The 16,370-nt window shown below is 42.1% G+C and overlaps 1 protein-coding gene across 3 annotated transcripts in view; it reads left to right on the top strand.

Annotated features, from left to right (window-relative positions):
* Window positions 1-4,725: 4,725 nt before the first annotated feature.
* LOC308694213 (protein NLRC3-like) overlaps window positions 4,726-16,370 on the top strand; it is an 89,312-nt gene continuing 77,667 nt past the window's right edge. Inside the window, exons 1-5 of one of the 3 annotated variants that reach the window (XM_081371604.1) lie at window positions 4,726-4,954; window positions 6,691-6,787; window positions 7,249-7,362; window positions 7,726-7,848; window positions 8,433-10,172. In XM_081371604.1, coding sequence (XP_081227730.1) covers window positions 6,738-6,787; window positions 7,249-7,362; window positions 7,726-7,848; window positions 8,433-10,172 — 2,027 coding nt within the window. In that variant the 5' untranslated portion in view covers window positions 4,726-4,954; window positions 6,691-6,737. Of the gene's footprint in view, window positions 4,955-6,690; window positions 6,788-7,248; window positions 7,363-7,725; window positions 7,849-8,130; window positions 10,173-16,370 lie in introns of all 3 variants that reach the window. The other 2 variants (XM_081371605.1, XM_081371606.1) reach the window with 2 other exon arrangements.

Below are 16,370 nucleotides of genomic sequence, written 5' to 3'. Positions count from 1 at the left end.
GAGTGGGAAATATTGCGACAAGATACTATTGGGAGTGATCACTATCCAATAATGATATATGTTAGTGTAAATGTGAGAGGAAGTAAGGTGAGTCAAGGAAATATTGGTAGATTGAGGTTTGATCAAGCGAATTGGGAAGAATTCATGAGTCTGAGTGAAGAGGGATTAAAGAATATTATAGTAGAATCAGATAGATCTGTAGAAATGATAAGTGATGATATTGTTTATGCCATTCAAGGAGCAGCAAATAAATATATACCAAAGGGAAAAGGAGGTAGGAAGAATAAGATAGTTCCGTGGTGAAATGAAGAGTGTGCAAGTGCAATAAGAAGGAAAAGGAAAGCATTTAGGATAGTTAAGAAAACACATAAATTTCAAGATTTAATAGAGTATAAAAAAGCACAAGCTGAGGTAAGGAAGATTGTAAGGAAAACTAAGAAAGAGTATTGGATGGCTTATTGTGATGAAATAGGGAAGAATACACCAGTAGAGGAGGTATGGGGCATGATTAAGAAAATGAAAGGGATTCAAATGGATATCCAGTTTTAAGTATGGAGGGAGAAATAGCTGTGGAGGATGGAGATAAAGTGGAAATGTTTTTAAAGGCATTTATTAAAGTAAATAGCTCAGAGAATTTGACTGAACAGAGTAAGAAAATGAGAGTGTGTGATGAAGGAATATTCTGAAATAAAGAAAAAAAAAAGAGGCTGAAGATAATTTGTTAGATGTACCATTTTCTATGAGTGAATTAAAGAATGCAGTAAGAAGAATGAAACAATCTACTACAGGAGTGGATGGAATTAGTTACTGTATGTTGAAGCATTTTAGTGAAATTTCTATGGAAGTGATTTTAACATTTTATAATAGAAGGGTAGAGGGACTATGGATCCAATAGTATTTTTAGAAGATGAAATAAGAAAGGCATTTATAAATAAGGAAAGTGTCATTGCTGTTTTCTTTGATATAGAAAAGGCCTATGATATGTTGTGGAAAGAGGGGTTACTAATAAAGTTACAGAAGATGAGTATAAAAGGAAGAATGTATAATTGGATTAAAGAGTTTTTAATTGGAAGAAGTATTAGAGAAAAGGTGGGTGGGGAGCTATATCTTCAAGTGGAATAATTGATAATGGTACTCCTCAGGGCAGTGTAATAAGTCCACTTTTATTTATTATTATGATTAATGATGTTTTTTCAAGGATTGATAGAAGTATGGGGAAATCATTGTTTGCTGATGATGGGGCTATCTGGTTTAGAGGAAAGAATATGGAGTATAACATAAAGAAAATGCAATGTGCGCTAAATGAAGTAGAAAAGTGGTCAAGGGAAAATGGTTTTAAGTTTTCAGTGGAAAAGACAAAAATAATAGTTTTTACTAAAATGAGGAGGAATATGGATGTTAAGTTAAAATTATACAAAAAAGAATTAGAGTGTGTAAGTACAGTAAGATTTCTAGGAGTTTGGTTTGATACTAGATTAACTTGGAAAGAGCATATTGAGAAAATGGTGGGAAGATGTAAGCGAGTTGTGAATGTAATGAGATGTATTTCAGGTCAGGAATGGGGAGCAGATAGATTGGCTTTAAAAACTATATATATATCTATGATAAGATCTATAATGGATTATGGTTGTATTGTATATGGTTCTGCAAATAAATCTCATTTAGTTAAAATAGAAAGAATTCAATCTCAAGCATTAAGAATTTGTTGCGGAGCGTATCCAACTTCTCCAGTTTCGGCTCTTCAGGTAGAGATGGGTGAAATGCCTTTGCAGATAAGAAGACAGCAATTAATGGCATTTTATTGGACAAATTTGAGAGGACAGAGAGAGGATCATCCAACAAGGAAAGTAATGAGTCCTAGCTGGGAGCATGAGAAGAGAGAGTGTAATAGTTTTGAAAGGAGTGTGGGGAAATTAGTTAGAGAAATGAGATTGGAGGAGGTTGGATATGCTCCAATAATTCCTTTATCTCCAGTACCAATATGGGTTATGCCCCAACCAGGAGTAGATTTAAGTTTATTAGAAAAAAGACAAAAGGAAGGTTCATATGAAACAGAAGTATATAATGTAAGGGAGTATATTGGGTCAAGATATGGGGAATATATGCACATTTTTACAGATGCATCAAAAGATCCAAAAACTGATCATGTGGGTTCTGCATTCATTATTCCAAAGGTTAAAGTGTATAAGAATAAAAGGATATCAGATTGTTTATCGGTGTATACTGGAGAGATGTTTGCAATAATTATGGCAATAAGGTGGATTAGGGAAGTTAAAATATCCAAGGCAGTAGTATGTTCAGATTGTAGTTCAGCTCTAATAAGTTTAAAGGAGATGAAGTCAGAAACAAGACAGGATATGGTAATAGAGATAATTCAAGAATTATATTCAATCAAACAAGCTAGTTTAGAAGTACAGTTTTTGTGGGTTCCAGCTCATATTGGGTTGAGAGGTAATGAGGAGGCTGATGCATTAGCAAAAAAGGCAATAGAACGAGATATAGTAGATATACCGATTTTATTTAGTAAGTCAGGAATTAAGTCAATTATTAAAAAGAATATTCTGAAAATATGGCAGCATTATTGGGATAATGAAATAAAAGGTAGACATATGCATCAAATACAGTCAACAGTGGGTAAGGGAAGAGTATCAGGTAGGCGTAGGTATGAGGAGAATATGATTACAAGATTGATATTGGGGCATACAAGATTGAATAGCACATTGCACTTAATAGGTAAGAGTCCAACAGGTTTATGTGAGGTATGTGAAGTTAGTGAAACAGTTGAGCATGTAGTAATGCACTGTAGGAGATATAATGTTGAAAGGAAAGAGTTGAAGGAGGAATTAAATAATATAGGAGTTAAGTTTACAATTCAAAATGTATTAAAGTCAGATAGGAGTATAATAAATCTAATGGTAGAATATTTGGGAAATACTGGGTTAAATAAGCGCATTTAAATTAGGTTTTTTTTTTTTGTTTTTTTTTTTTCTCTTCTGTCATGGGGGCTGAGAGTGGACGGAGGAGCTGAACACGCAGCGCCGGATGAAACTCTATGAAGCCTTTGTGCGGGTAAATAAGGGGAATTTATGTTGGTTGAGACTCGAGAGGTTATAGTTTAGGAAGTGTCAATGGTCCATTTCCAAGAAACGTGGCGGTAAGGCACATATCTGTCTGCGATCCGCCGTAAAAAGCAATAAGAAGAAGAAGAAGAAGCTCTTCAGTTGTCTGGTAATGCTTGTGTTTCACACACTGTTACGCTACTTGGATTATATTTGAGTCGTTTAAATAAACTCTGTCTGATTTGTACTCCTGATTGTCTTCCTCTTTGTTCTACATCGTGACACACACAGACGTATCGCATGTGTTCCTCAACACTTGCAGAGCCGCTCGTCTTCTCTCCTTTAGTGAAGGCGGACGAGGATGGACAGGTAAAATGAGACGCAGCCTCCTGATAATGCTGACATTGGTTCTACATTGAGTTGTAGTCGACAGCATGATCTCCTGAGCTGGGATTTGATGCTCTCCTGTGCTTTATCTCCTGCTCCCTGATTCCTGCTTTATCAGCCAATCATTCATATTCCTGAATCACTATTAAATGTGATGAATGTCACTGATCTCCATTCAGTTCCAAACACACTCACAACAAACTACATCTTGTGTTTATGAGAAAGTGACTGACATGGCTATTGTGTGATATTTAAAGAGATGAAGCTCTACATAAGGTGAATCTGCAGCTTTAGAGAAATTGAAAAACCATTGAAAAAACCCAAGCTCTTTTATTCTCCAAGATAAACGTGTCGCTTGAACGCTATTGTCATGGAAATGAGCTGATCTATAGTTTATAGTGATGGCTGTAGTTCCGAGGTGTTTATTCCTCTTCATGCAGAGTTTATCTCCAACATTGATCCTGATGATCTTGATTAGCAGCTTCAGTGTGTTTAATTAGAGCTGGAGATAAACTCGCTGAAGAATCACACAGTGTAATGTTGATTTAATGGCTTTACCGTTGATTTGTTGAAATCTCACCATTGTTTCAACATTAATTGCGGCTGCAAAAAGTGATATTAAACCAGCATAACGTTAATTCATGTTAGCGTTGATGCATCAACATCGACTCAACATTGTTTCAATGATTGCTTGTTATCTGGGAAATTAAAATAAGTTATCAGTGCAGACATTTTTTTTTTATTGAAACTGTTAAAACAATGAACAATTGTTTTAATTGATCTGATTCTTTCAGGTTTATGTCACATTGCATTGTTCCACATTTGTAGATCGCTTTGAAAAACTAATCTGCTAAATTACTAAATGTAATTATTAACATGACTGGATGTGTTTCATATCATACAGATGTGATCAAACAAAGTCCTTTTTATGATTTAATATCAGGAACTCTGCGTTCTGCAGAAAGATAAATGAAAGGCAAAAACTGAACAAATGAAGGCAAGGATTAACAAAAAAAAAAAAAAAAAAAAAAAAAAAAACATGATAAATTACACAGATAAAAACATACTAGAATTCTTCAAGAATGGTCAAAAAACTATAAAAAAATATTTAAAAAAATACAGAAGACCAAAAGAATGAACAAATGAGTGAACAAATTTAAGAATAAACAAAAGCACAAAACGAATTAATAAAAGACCAAAAAATTACCACTTTATATACAAAATATTAATCTCCAACGAGCGATCACGCAACAATTCTGCTCTCACACGCATGCGCCATGGTGCTCTCGTGAACGCGCGTCTGTTTACCCCACTCTCTCTCTCTCTCGTCACACAGAAAGTGAAAGTAAGTTCTCCTGTCGCCATTTTGAGCAGGAAAAATAGGAATACGACACGGAAAAACAGAGCATCATAGTGTTTATCAACGTTTAAGATGGAATTTCCGTGTATCTTTATGATGTTAAAGCTGGAGGATTAGAGATCCTGTATCTTGTAAAAGTCTGATCAAGGTGAGTGTTCATGTGTGACTTTCTCATATTAATATGAATCTCTGGAGGACATTTTACGTGATTGTTTGTTTGATATAAAATCTTTAATTAAGGGTTTCTTTTACTTCAAGGTTTCTTTTGTGTTTGGTGGTGTTTGTGATTCTTCGGAAGTTTAACAGCACATGTGTAAACATTCATAGGCCAACTCACACCTCACAGAAAAACGCCTTTTTATCTATCTATAAATTACAGAAACGTCTTTCTGTCTGTGTGTGTGTGTGTGTGTGTGTGTGTGTCTGTATGTCTGTATGTCTGTTATATATCTCTCGATCCGTTAGTCCGATGGATTTCAAACTCGACAGGTGTCTTGCTATGGGCATGAGTATGTGCAGTGCCAAGTTTGACGTTGTTTGGATGAGAAATGCAAAAGATATCGTTAAATATATCGGTAGAAGAAGCCCCAAGATTAAGGTTGTGGTTTAAAAATAAACATTCTCACATAAACACTCAGTCAGCTACACTGTTTACTTCTGAATATTATAGTTTGGTTCCAAAACGTGATAAATCCATTTTGATTAATTTGAGTAAAAAAGTGATGAAAGATGAAAATCACTATTTTCTGTTTCAAACTTTCACATAGCATCTTTAGGTTATAATAACATAAAAAATTCAAATCCAGATTTTGATTTTCAAAGATTTATTATAAAAACGGATTCTTTTTTCCCAAAAATGCAATTAATCCATTGAATCAATATAAAATTTATTTTTTATCATTGAAGCTGTTGAAATCAGCCATCGCTAAGAAATATCTCCTGAACTTTTTTGAGGCGATCAGCTCACAAAAACTGATTTTGCACAGGCACTTTGCACTGCTCCCTGAATCAACACACTTATTCATTTGTGGATGTAAACTGAATCTATAAGTCAGCTATGCTGTTTACTTCTGAATATTATGTTTCATTCTGGTGCGCTTAACGTTATCGCTACTGTGTAATAGTAGCCTATGCTATTCACCAACTAAACATCCTATTCAATGTGTTCACAGTCTCTTTCACGGGCATCATTTGTAGTTGCCTATTCACAAACTGTTTGCTCAAGCATAGCGTTTTCTCGGAGTTCACTGTGTGCTTTTTACCATGCACAAATAAAAATGTCACTGAACTTTTGCTGTGCAATTGAAACAATGAGCACTCAAACACACCAAACCAACAATTACTAAAAACACACTCAAAAACTGATTTTGCACGGGCATTTTGCACTAGATAAAGATACTAAGTTTTTTTTTATTTTATTGGATCAGTGTGTGTCTGTGTGTCAGGGTTTGTTTTCTTTTTCACCTGAACATGTTCAATCAGTGTTTCTCGGTGTCCGTTATTTTTCAGAAATTTCTAAATCCAATGGTCAACTTGTGTGTGTGTGTGTGTGTGTGTGTGTGTGTGTGTGTGTGTGTGTGTGTGTGTGTGTGTGTGTAAAGGCCCAATGAGCTTGAGTTAATGCAGTCACATGATCCTTTTTCTCCCACACTCCAGATATGTTCAGCTAAATTATGAAGTTTGTTTAATTTAATCATTTAAAGGTATAGTGGAGGATCTTTATGAATTTTAGATAAGTCCCGCCCTCTCCACTTTTTGAATAAGTTTGATTGATTCACCAGAATGATTGACAATTAGGAGGACCAATAGTATAGGTGAACCACCCGGAAGTAAAAAATCCTCCGCTATACCTTTAATTTAGTGTGTGAATGTTTCTTCATTCAGAGTCAGTGGAGGAGATCAAACTCATCAGATTCTCCTGTATCTTCATCATGGCTGATTCACAAGGATCCAGAGATGGAGATTTTCCTCCAGGACACAGGTACTTTCAACAAACACTGTTAAATATTGTTACATCTCAGAAAAAGATCTCACATATCACAGAAACTGTTTACAGGAAAAACATTTATTTGTTTTGCCTATTTTTGTTTTAAAGGTCCCATATTGACAAAACTGAAATTTCCTGGCTTCTTTCATGATAACAGAGGTCTAGGGACTATGAAACTACCATATAAGAAAGGAGCTGTAAAATATATACTGAGATGTTTTTTGGTACTTATACAGCAAATATATATTCTTAAGGACATCAAAACCTGAAATAAAACTTCAGAAAGATGTACAATATGGGACCTTTAAACCTAATATGAAATGTTAAATAACAAGATCATAATGGTTCCTTAAAGTACTTTTTGATGCAAGATGAATGTTTGTTAATATGGTTCCTATCATAAAGAATGAACACATTAATCTAAAGGATTAAACTGAATCTGTTCTCTGTTCCAGTTCAGTCCAGCAGAAGAGCTCAAACCCAGAGTCCAGCTGTGTGTCTGTGAAGAGTAACTGCTCTATGGATCCGCCAATGAAGTTTAAGAGTGGAGACACACAGTCTGATCTCAGGTATATCATTTCTATGTTATGCTTATAGTATTTTATATTTTATGAAATTATTATTAATATACAGCAGTTTAATGATTTGAGATTTGATTTGATTAGATTTTAGCCAAACAATTCTAAGCTTCTAGTTTCAGTCTATTAATGATAATGATCATAATTGTGCTCTTGTGTAAAGCTTGCTAATCATGCTTAACATTTGCAAACCAGTGAGTTCATTCCTCAAAATAATTGTAATCAAAGTTTGAAAGTTTGAGTTACAGACGTTAAAGGAAAAGTGTTACAACACTCCCTGGTCTTTCCTAAGCCAGAAGATTCCAGTAGAAGTGCACAATATTTATAAGTCTGTCTGCTTTTTATTTTACTTAGTTTTGAAACCAGTTCAGTCCAGCAGAAGAGATCAAACCCAGAGTCCAGCTGTGTGTCTATGAAGAGTAACCAGTCTATGGGTCCGCCACCAATGTTTAAGAGAGACACACGGCCTGATCTCAGGTATATCAAAAGTTCTACTTATAATATTTGATTTTTATTAAATTATTATTAATTAATATACAGCAGTTTAATGGTCTGAATTTGAACCGAATAATTCTAAATTTAAATCCTATAAGTCTCAGTCTATTAATGATCATCATTGTGCTCTTGTGTAAAGCTCTATGTATTGTATTGTTAATACATTCACACACTGTAAAAGCTGTTGGTCTGTTACTCAGTTAATGACACAATTACATCAATATCAGTGTGTCTGATTCTTTACCCTCTTCATTCTGATTTAAGGTCAAATCTTCAATCCAGACCAGTTAAAAACAAAACTGTGAACAAGCCTGCGATTCAACCACAAGACTTTAATGAAAGCATGCATCCTGGTTTCAGTTAAAATGCAGGGCTTTTGTTGTTGTTTAATTTTAAGTGCTGCAATTCACATCACACATCCCTCAAACACACGATTAATGATTGAAACATTTCAGAAACCCAATGATGTTCTGTGTCCCATTATACAGCAAACAAAAAAACATTTTGTAATTCATTGCTATTTACTTCTCTGACTTGTGTAATAATGTGGTATTTTAATCTTACAGCCATGACTCTAAACCTGCTGAAGTCCTCAACACATTGAGATCAAATCTGAGACAGAAGTTTGAGTATTTGTATGAGGGAATATCAAAGCAGGGAAACCCAACACTCCTGAATGAGATCTACACAGAGCTCTACATCACAGAGAGTGGAAGTGGAGAGATCACTAATGAGCATGAGGTGAGACAGATTGAGACACAGTCCAGGAGAGCAGAAACAGAGGAGACACCGATCAAATGCAGTGACATCTTTAGACCTTTACCTGGACAAGACAAACCCATCAGAACTGTGCTGACAAAGGGAGTCGCTGGCATTGGAAAAACAGTCTCTGTGCAGAAGTTCATCCTGGACTGGGCTGAAGGGAAAGAGAATCAGGACGTCCAGCTCATATTTCCACTTGCTTTCAGAGAGCTCAACTTGATGAAGGACAAAACACTCAGTCTTTCAGATCTTCTTCATTGCTTTTTCCCTGAAACCAAAGAAATGGACATATCCAGTGATAAGTATAAAGTTTCATTCATCTTTGATGGTCTGGATGAGTGTCGTCTGTCTCTGGATTTTCAGAGCGATGTGAGGTTGTGTGATGTGACTGAATCAGCCTCAGTGGACGAGCTGCTGATGAACCTCATTGTGGGGAATCTGCTTCCCTCTGCTCTCATCTGGATCACCTCCAGACCAGCAGCAGCGGCTCTCGTCCCCTCTGAGTGTGTCCATCGAGTGACAGAGGTACGAGGCTTCAGTGACACACAGAAGGAGGAATACTTCAGGAAGAGAATCAGTGATCAGAGTCTGGCCGACAGGATCATCTCACACCTGAAGTCCTCAAGGAGCCTCTTTATTATGTGCCACATCCCAGTGTTCTGCTGGATCTCAGCCACTGTTCTAGAGAAGATGTTGAGTGAAGCAGAGAGAGGAGATATTCCCAAGACTCTCACTCAAATGTACACACACTTCCTGCTCATTCAGACCAACATCAAACATGAGAAGGACTATGAGAAGAAAGTGAAAGATGAAGACATGATTGTCAAACTGGGGAAACTGGCTTATCGGCAGCTTATGAAAGGCAACCTGATCTTCTATGAGGAAGACCTGAGCGAGTGTGGCATTGATGAGACAGAAGCATCAGTTTACTCAGGATTGTGCACTCAGATCTTCAGAGAGGAGTTGGGCTTGTATCAGGGAAAAGTCTTCTGCTTTGTTCATCTGAGCATTCAGGAACATCTAGCAGCTCTATATGTGCATCTCTCCTTTATCAACAATAACATCAATGTGTTTGAACAGATTACCAAACCAACTAATGGAGACGCAGTTTCCCTATCTGATCTCCATCAGAGAGCTGTGGATGAGGCTTTAGACAGTAAAAATGGGCATCTGGACCTTTTCCTTCGTTTCCTTCTGGGTCTGTCAGTGAAGTTTAATCAGAGTCTCTTACAAGAACTAAAGACACAGACAGCAAACAGCTCTCACAACAATGAGGAAACAGTTGACTATATTAAAGAAAAGATCAGTGAGAATCCCTCTCCAGATAAATACATCAATCTGTTTCACTGTCTGAATGAACTGGGTGATCTTTCTCTAGTGAACGAAGCTGAACCTCATATGAGCTCTGGAGGATTAAATGGAGGATTACTTGATGTGAAACTCTCCTCGTCTCAGTGGTCAGCTTTAGTGTTTGTGTTGTTGTCCTCAGAGAAGACACTGCGGGAGTTTAAACTGAAGAGCTTAATTGGAGGCAGAAATGATCGGTGAGTAACTCTGAGTGCAATCATTACAGTCTAAAACATTATGAACAAAGAGAAACTAAGAAATCAGAGGTGTTTAAATCACGGGACACAGATTGATTTCTGGGATATTGTACATAATTTGCGGGTGTTTCTCAAACCGTGGCTGTGTCCTAGTAAGGCTGCATATCTCTACTGCCACACCATCAAGCGCCTCTGAAGGCCGTCTCATTTTGAAAAATCTTTTGAAGACAGACTTCATTTTGTGTCTTTAATTCAGCTCATTTTGAAGGATACACTTGATGTTCTTCAATCTCCCACAATCCTTTGCACACATTCCAATTCATGTAAAATAACTGATTCATGTAAGAAAACGAGTCGGCACTGAGTTTATCTGAGTTCATCATGAGATGTAAGACACAAATAATTTGTTCGGAGATGAAGGCATACATGTTATCTTTTGTTTCTGTGTAAATTAATCACTAAACACTAAACTGACAATAATGTAAGACACTGGGAGACACAGACGGCTGTCATTCACTGTATTGCATTAATAAAAAAGCCATGTTATAATATAAAGATATTTAATATAAAGTATTTTTCCTAAATTAAATGTTAATAGTGTTTTTGTGGCGTGACGGTGGGGCGGGAACATCTGTGACGTAGCCATGCACACCTAAGGAGTGCGCAATCCTTTCAAAGTAAACTCATTTTAACGTTGTTTGCATTTATCCTGCAATAATTTCATAGCGCATCACCACATAACTGACGCGCTGTGAGGATAAAAGATTAGATTAGCTTACTTCTCATTTCAAAAACGTCTCGGTTACTGATGTAACCCTCGTTCCCTGAAGGAGGGAACGGGAGACGTAACGTTGACGTGACGACGTAATTGGGATCACTTCAGGGAGCCCTATCAACTTCGAGTGTCTACAGAACGAGCCAATGAAAGTTGGCGTGCGTGAATCGCGTCACGCGCCCCCGCCCCGCCGCGCGGGTATAAACAGGAAGCGGGCGCACGCACACATTGTTTTTCGCTGAGGAGCCGAGATTTGTGGCGGCCATGCAGCGATGGTCAGCCACGGTGGCGACGGGACGTTACGTCTCCCGTTCCCTCCTTCAGGGAACGAGGGTTACATCAGTAACCGAGACGTTCCCTTTCAGTCGCTCACGTTCGACGTAACGTCGACGTGACAACGTAATTGGGATCCCATGGAAAACGCCACGGTTGCTGCCACATCCAGCGCCCTACGCAAGACTCTCAGACCCCCAACTGTTGGGGCGGAAGACCTGCGTAGAGGGAGTTCAACTGCTGTTCCATTATACCCCACACAGCGGAACTCTTGGATAACACTGGGAAAGCGTACCTCTCCAGGGGAAAGACGCTGCGGAGCCACATCCTGCCCGAAGGGAGGTGATGTGGAGAATACACATATGGACTGGCCGACGGGGCAGTGCGACATATGGAATGTCACTGGGGTGGCTCCAACCGAAGGGGGAGACACACCGGACAGTGACGGCAGAGCAGATTCTGCCGAGGGAAGACACGGGCTCACCGCAGGGAGCTGGTCGTGGAAGAATACACATATGGGATCGCCGAAGGGATCGCACATATGGAACCCAGCCTAGCACAAGTTACACAAGCATACGAACACTAGGCCCGTCGCTCCGCAACGTCCGACTGCCGAAGGGGTGTGGAGGAACTCACAGGGTTCGCCAATGGGGAACTCGACTGGAGTAAAAAGCGCACGTATCCGTTCCTAGGAAGGGAGTGGTGCAGCAAGCCGACACTAGAGCGGGAACTTCGGTGTTACCGGCTAATAGAAGCGAGCACACAGGAAAAAAACGGCTCAACACGTAAGCTATAAAACCTAGCGAACGTGTTAGGTGTCGCCCAGCCCGCAGCTCTACAGATGTCTGTCAGCGAGGCGCCGTGTGCCAGCGCCCAGGAAGAAGCGACACTCCTAGTGGAGTGGGCTTTCAACCCAGGGGGGCAGGGCGCGCCTTGGGCTTCGTAAGCCAAGGCGATGGCATCCACTATCCAGTGGGCCATCCTCTGCTTGGAGACAGCCTTCCCTTTCTGCTGGCCTCCGTAACAGACGAAGAGCTGATCTGAGGTCCTGAGGCTTTGCGTTCTGTCCACGTACAGACGCAGAGCGCGAACGGGACAGAGAAAAGCCAGGGTTGGGTCTGCCTCCTCCGAAGGCAGCGCTTGCAGGTTCACTACCTGGTCCCGGAAGGGAGTGGTAGGAACCTTGGGCACGTATCCGGGCCGGGGTCTCAGGATGACGTGAGAGTTATCCGGGCCGAATTCTAGGCACGATTCGTCGACCGAAAATGCATGCAGGTCCCCTACCCTCTTGATAGAGGCCAATGCAACCAGGAGTACTGTCTTACAGGACAGAATTTTTAACTCAGCTGATTGCAGAGGCTCAAAGGGTGGTCTCTGAAGTGCCGAAAGGACCAGAGACAAATCCCAATAGGGTATAGAGAGTGGGCGAGGAGGATTCAGTGTCCTCGCTCCCCTCAGGAACCTGACGATCAGATCATGCCTTCCCAACGACTTACCATCAACAGCATCGTGATGTGCAGCAATATCGGCAACATACACTTTAAGGGTGGAGGGAGACAGCCTTCGCTCCAGCCCTTCTTGCAGGAAGGAAAGCACGGCTCTGATCGAGCAAGATCGGGGGTTGTCCTCGTGAGTTTGCTCTTTTCCCAGTTGACCCGAAGCCCTAGGTGGCTGAGGTGACTGAGCACCATGTCCCTGTGTTCGCACAACTGCTCTCTCGACTGGGCCAGAATAAGCCAGTCGTCGAGGTAGTTGAGGATGCGAACACCACGCTCGCACATGGGAGCAATGGCCGCCTCCGCGACTTTCGTGAAGACGCGGGGCGACAGGGCCAGCCCGAAGGGTAAGACCTTGTACTGATATGCCCGTCCCTCGAACGCAAAGCGGAAACACGGTCTGTGTCGAGGGAGAATCGAGACATGAAAGTACCTTCAGGTCGATCGCTGCAAACCAATCTTGGGGACAGATGCATTTGAAAATGCATTTCTGCGTAAGCATCTTGAACGGTAGCCTGTGAAGGGACCGGTTCAGGACGCGCAAGTCCAAGATTGGTCGTAACCCACCGCCTTTCTTGGGTACAATGAAGTACGGGCTGTAGAAGCCGGTCTTCATATCGGCTGGAGGGACCGGCTCGATCGCGTCCTGCCAAGCGCGCCCTCTTGGGGCCCAGAGGTTTCAGAAATTGCTCTTTTTTTGAAAATGTGGCGGAACAAAAAGAAAAGGAAACAAAAGATTCTCCGCCTGGCCCTCCACCGGGGAAAGGAGTGGCGCCTTCGCCATCTCCTGAAGAGCAACTTGATCCACCTCCGGGCGGGGTCGGCTTCCTACGGCTTGCTCCGCGCTGAGGCCTGGATGGTTGCTGCTGCTGCTGCGGCTTAGCGGGAGCGGAGGACGCCGCAGAAGGCCGACCTCGGCGACGAGTAGACGGAGGGTCTGCGGCCGGCTGACGGGTGGGAACAGCAGCGGTCCGCCGAGGCAGGATGTGCCGGATGGCCTCTGTCTGCTTCTGTGCGGCCGAGAACTGTTGGGCAAAGCTCTCAACCGCGTCGCCGTACAACCCAACCTGGGAAAGAGGGGCATCCAGGAACCGATATTTATCGGTGTCCCTAATATCCGCCAGGTTGAGCCAAAGGTGGCGCTCCTGGACCACCAAGGTGGACATCGCCTGACCAACTGAACGTCCGGTTTCCTTCGTCGCCCGGAGGGCGAGGTCGGTTGCCACACGGAGCTCCCGGAGGAGCTCTGGGTCAGAACCACCCTCGTTCATGTCCATGAGTGCCTGGGCCTGGTGGACCTGCAAGAGCGCCATGGCATGGAGGGCGGAAGCAGCCTGTCCACAGGCCTTGTAAGCCTTCGCCGTTAGACCGGACGAAAACTTACAGGCCTTGGACGGGAGGCGTGGATTACCCCGCCAAGAGGAAGCGGACGCCGGACACATCTGCATCGCTACGGCCCGCTCCACTGGGGGGATATCCACATACCCCTTAGCTGCCCCGCCGTCGAGGGTGGCGAGGGGTGAGGAGCCACTAGAACGGCTTCGGGCACTATACGGTGCCTTCCACGTCCTAGAAAGCTCCTCATGCACTTCCGGAAAGAAAGGTACCGGGGCGGCGCACTGAGAACCAGCACGGCCCGCCCCGAGAAACCAATCGTCCAACCGAGAAGTTTCGGGACGTGGTGGAGGATTCCACGCAAGCCCGACCTTCTCGGCGGCCCGGGAAAGCATAGCAGTCCATTCTGGATCTGGCTTGGACAACGCTACACGCCCCGAGGGGGGCAACGCAGCCGAGTCGTCATTTCCAGAGGACAGCTCCCCCTCCGATGCTGCGATCGACATCTGATCGTCAGCTGGAGCCCCAAAGGAAACGGTTGGCCGTTCCGGAGAAGGACCAAGACGTTCACTAAGGGGCCCCAATGGCGACAGCGCTTGTGAGGCGTGAGGGGCCCACGGAGGATGACTCGACGGGGAAGCCCTCACGGTAATCCTCAGATCACCCTGGTCATGCACCGAAGTAGGTCTATTCTGCGGGGCAGAATAGATACTAGATCGGGGCATAGGCGAGGGGACTGCACCTCCCTTGAGGTAAGCGGGTCTCGATCTAAGCGCTGCGATAGTCATATTCCCGCAATGGGAACATGAACTATCCACAAAAGCTGCCTCAGCGTGTTGAATGCCCAAACACGAGAGGTAACTGCTGTGGCCATCTGCTGGCACCAGGGAATGACGGCATCCAGAAACGCACAAGCGGAATGACATCTTGAAAAAGACGCAGGGTCACGCTTGTGTTGCTCTTTTAGTGAAAACAAAAAAATAGAAACTCTCTTTCAGTGCTGAGGCACCCAGGGGTAGCCGTGGTGTGAATAACACACAGGGGAAACGCCCACCGATACTGACACACACACACAATACACAAACAGCAGTGCTGTGAAAACAGCAGTTGAGAGCTGCAATGCCCGCGGCCACCGCTGATCGCGCCGTCACACCAACACGAATGAGAGTCTTCTCGTTCTCAGTAAGCAGTCTGTAGGTTCAGAAGTCAAACGAAAGCTCGGCTCCGAAGTGAAAGACAATGTGTGCGTGCGCCCGCTTCCTGTTTATACCCGCACGGCGGGGCGGGGGCGCGTGACGCGATTCACGCACGCCAACTTTCATTGGCTCGTTCTGTAGACACTCGAAGTTGATAGGGCTCCCTGAAGTGATCCCAATTATGTCGTCACGTCGACGTTACGTCGAACGTGAGCGACTGAAAGGGAACAACTTGTTTAACCCTCTGAGGTCTGAGCTGTTTTCTGGGCCCTGGAGGTGTTCTGACATGCTCTGACATTTGTGGTTATTTCTGTTACTTGTGACATTTTCATGGCTAAAGTCTAATTACACTGTATTCAGCACAAACTCTGCTACAATAATATATCAGCAGCATGTATGTAAAAGTTTGTAGTTTTGAGATAATGACATTTATGCGTGGTTTGTGAAAATACAAAAATAAATTCTCACTGAAATAAGGTCATGAAACCCATACTGATTATTTCTTCACAAGACTTTTGAAAATTGTATCACGTAGCCTAGAATATTTGCTCTAAAACTATGTGAGAATCACCCTGACTGCTCATTCAGAGAAGACAATATATTGATTTAAAAATTTTACGACGTGTTTTGTGTTAGAAAGCAATATGCGAAGGGGCGGATCACCTCATTAATATGAAAGCTTTCCACACCTGAGAAAGACAAAGAACCTCCCTAATGGCCCTATTAGGAGCTTATCAGGGCCCATCATTCTGACCAACCTTGCACAAAGAATGAGGAGATTTAAAAAAGAATGGCTTTTAAAATTGTTTGGATTTATTTACAACACAACATAATCTAAAGATACACAACAAAAAAGCACTTATTGAAGAAAGAGACCTTTGTGCCATTCCTAAAAACATTGTACATACCTTTCATTTTCTAAGGTGTTTGATTTTCACTTTACCATGTTCATGTACAGAGACATGTACTGTGAATGTTGAAGTCAGCAGGACTCAGTGGCATCTGGGCCCTGAAAAAAAAAAAAGTGAACATACTGATATCAAGAGAAAGGCCTGCACGATTTTGGGAATACATTTTAGATTTTTCTTGTTAAAATTGCTTTTTAAAATTCACAGAATACACA

Source organism: Scardinius erythrophthalmus, assembly GCF_964197995.2.
Source record: "Scardinius erythrophthalmus genome assembly, chromosome: 7".
In the NCBI taxonomy this organism is placed as follows: Eukaryota; Metazoa; Chordata; class Actinopteri; order Cypriniformes; family Leuciscidae; genus Scardinius; species Scardinius erythrophthalmus.
The sequence above is the reverse complement of the archived record's forward strand: the minus strand, read 5'-3'. Positions and strand labels throughout refer to the sequence as shown.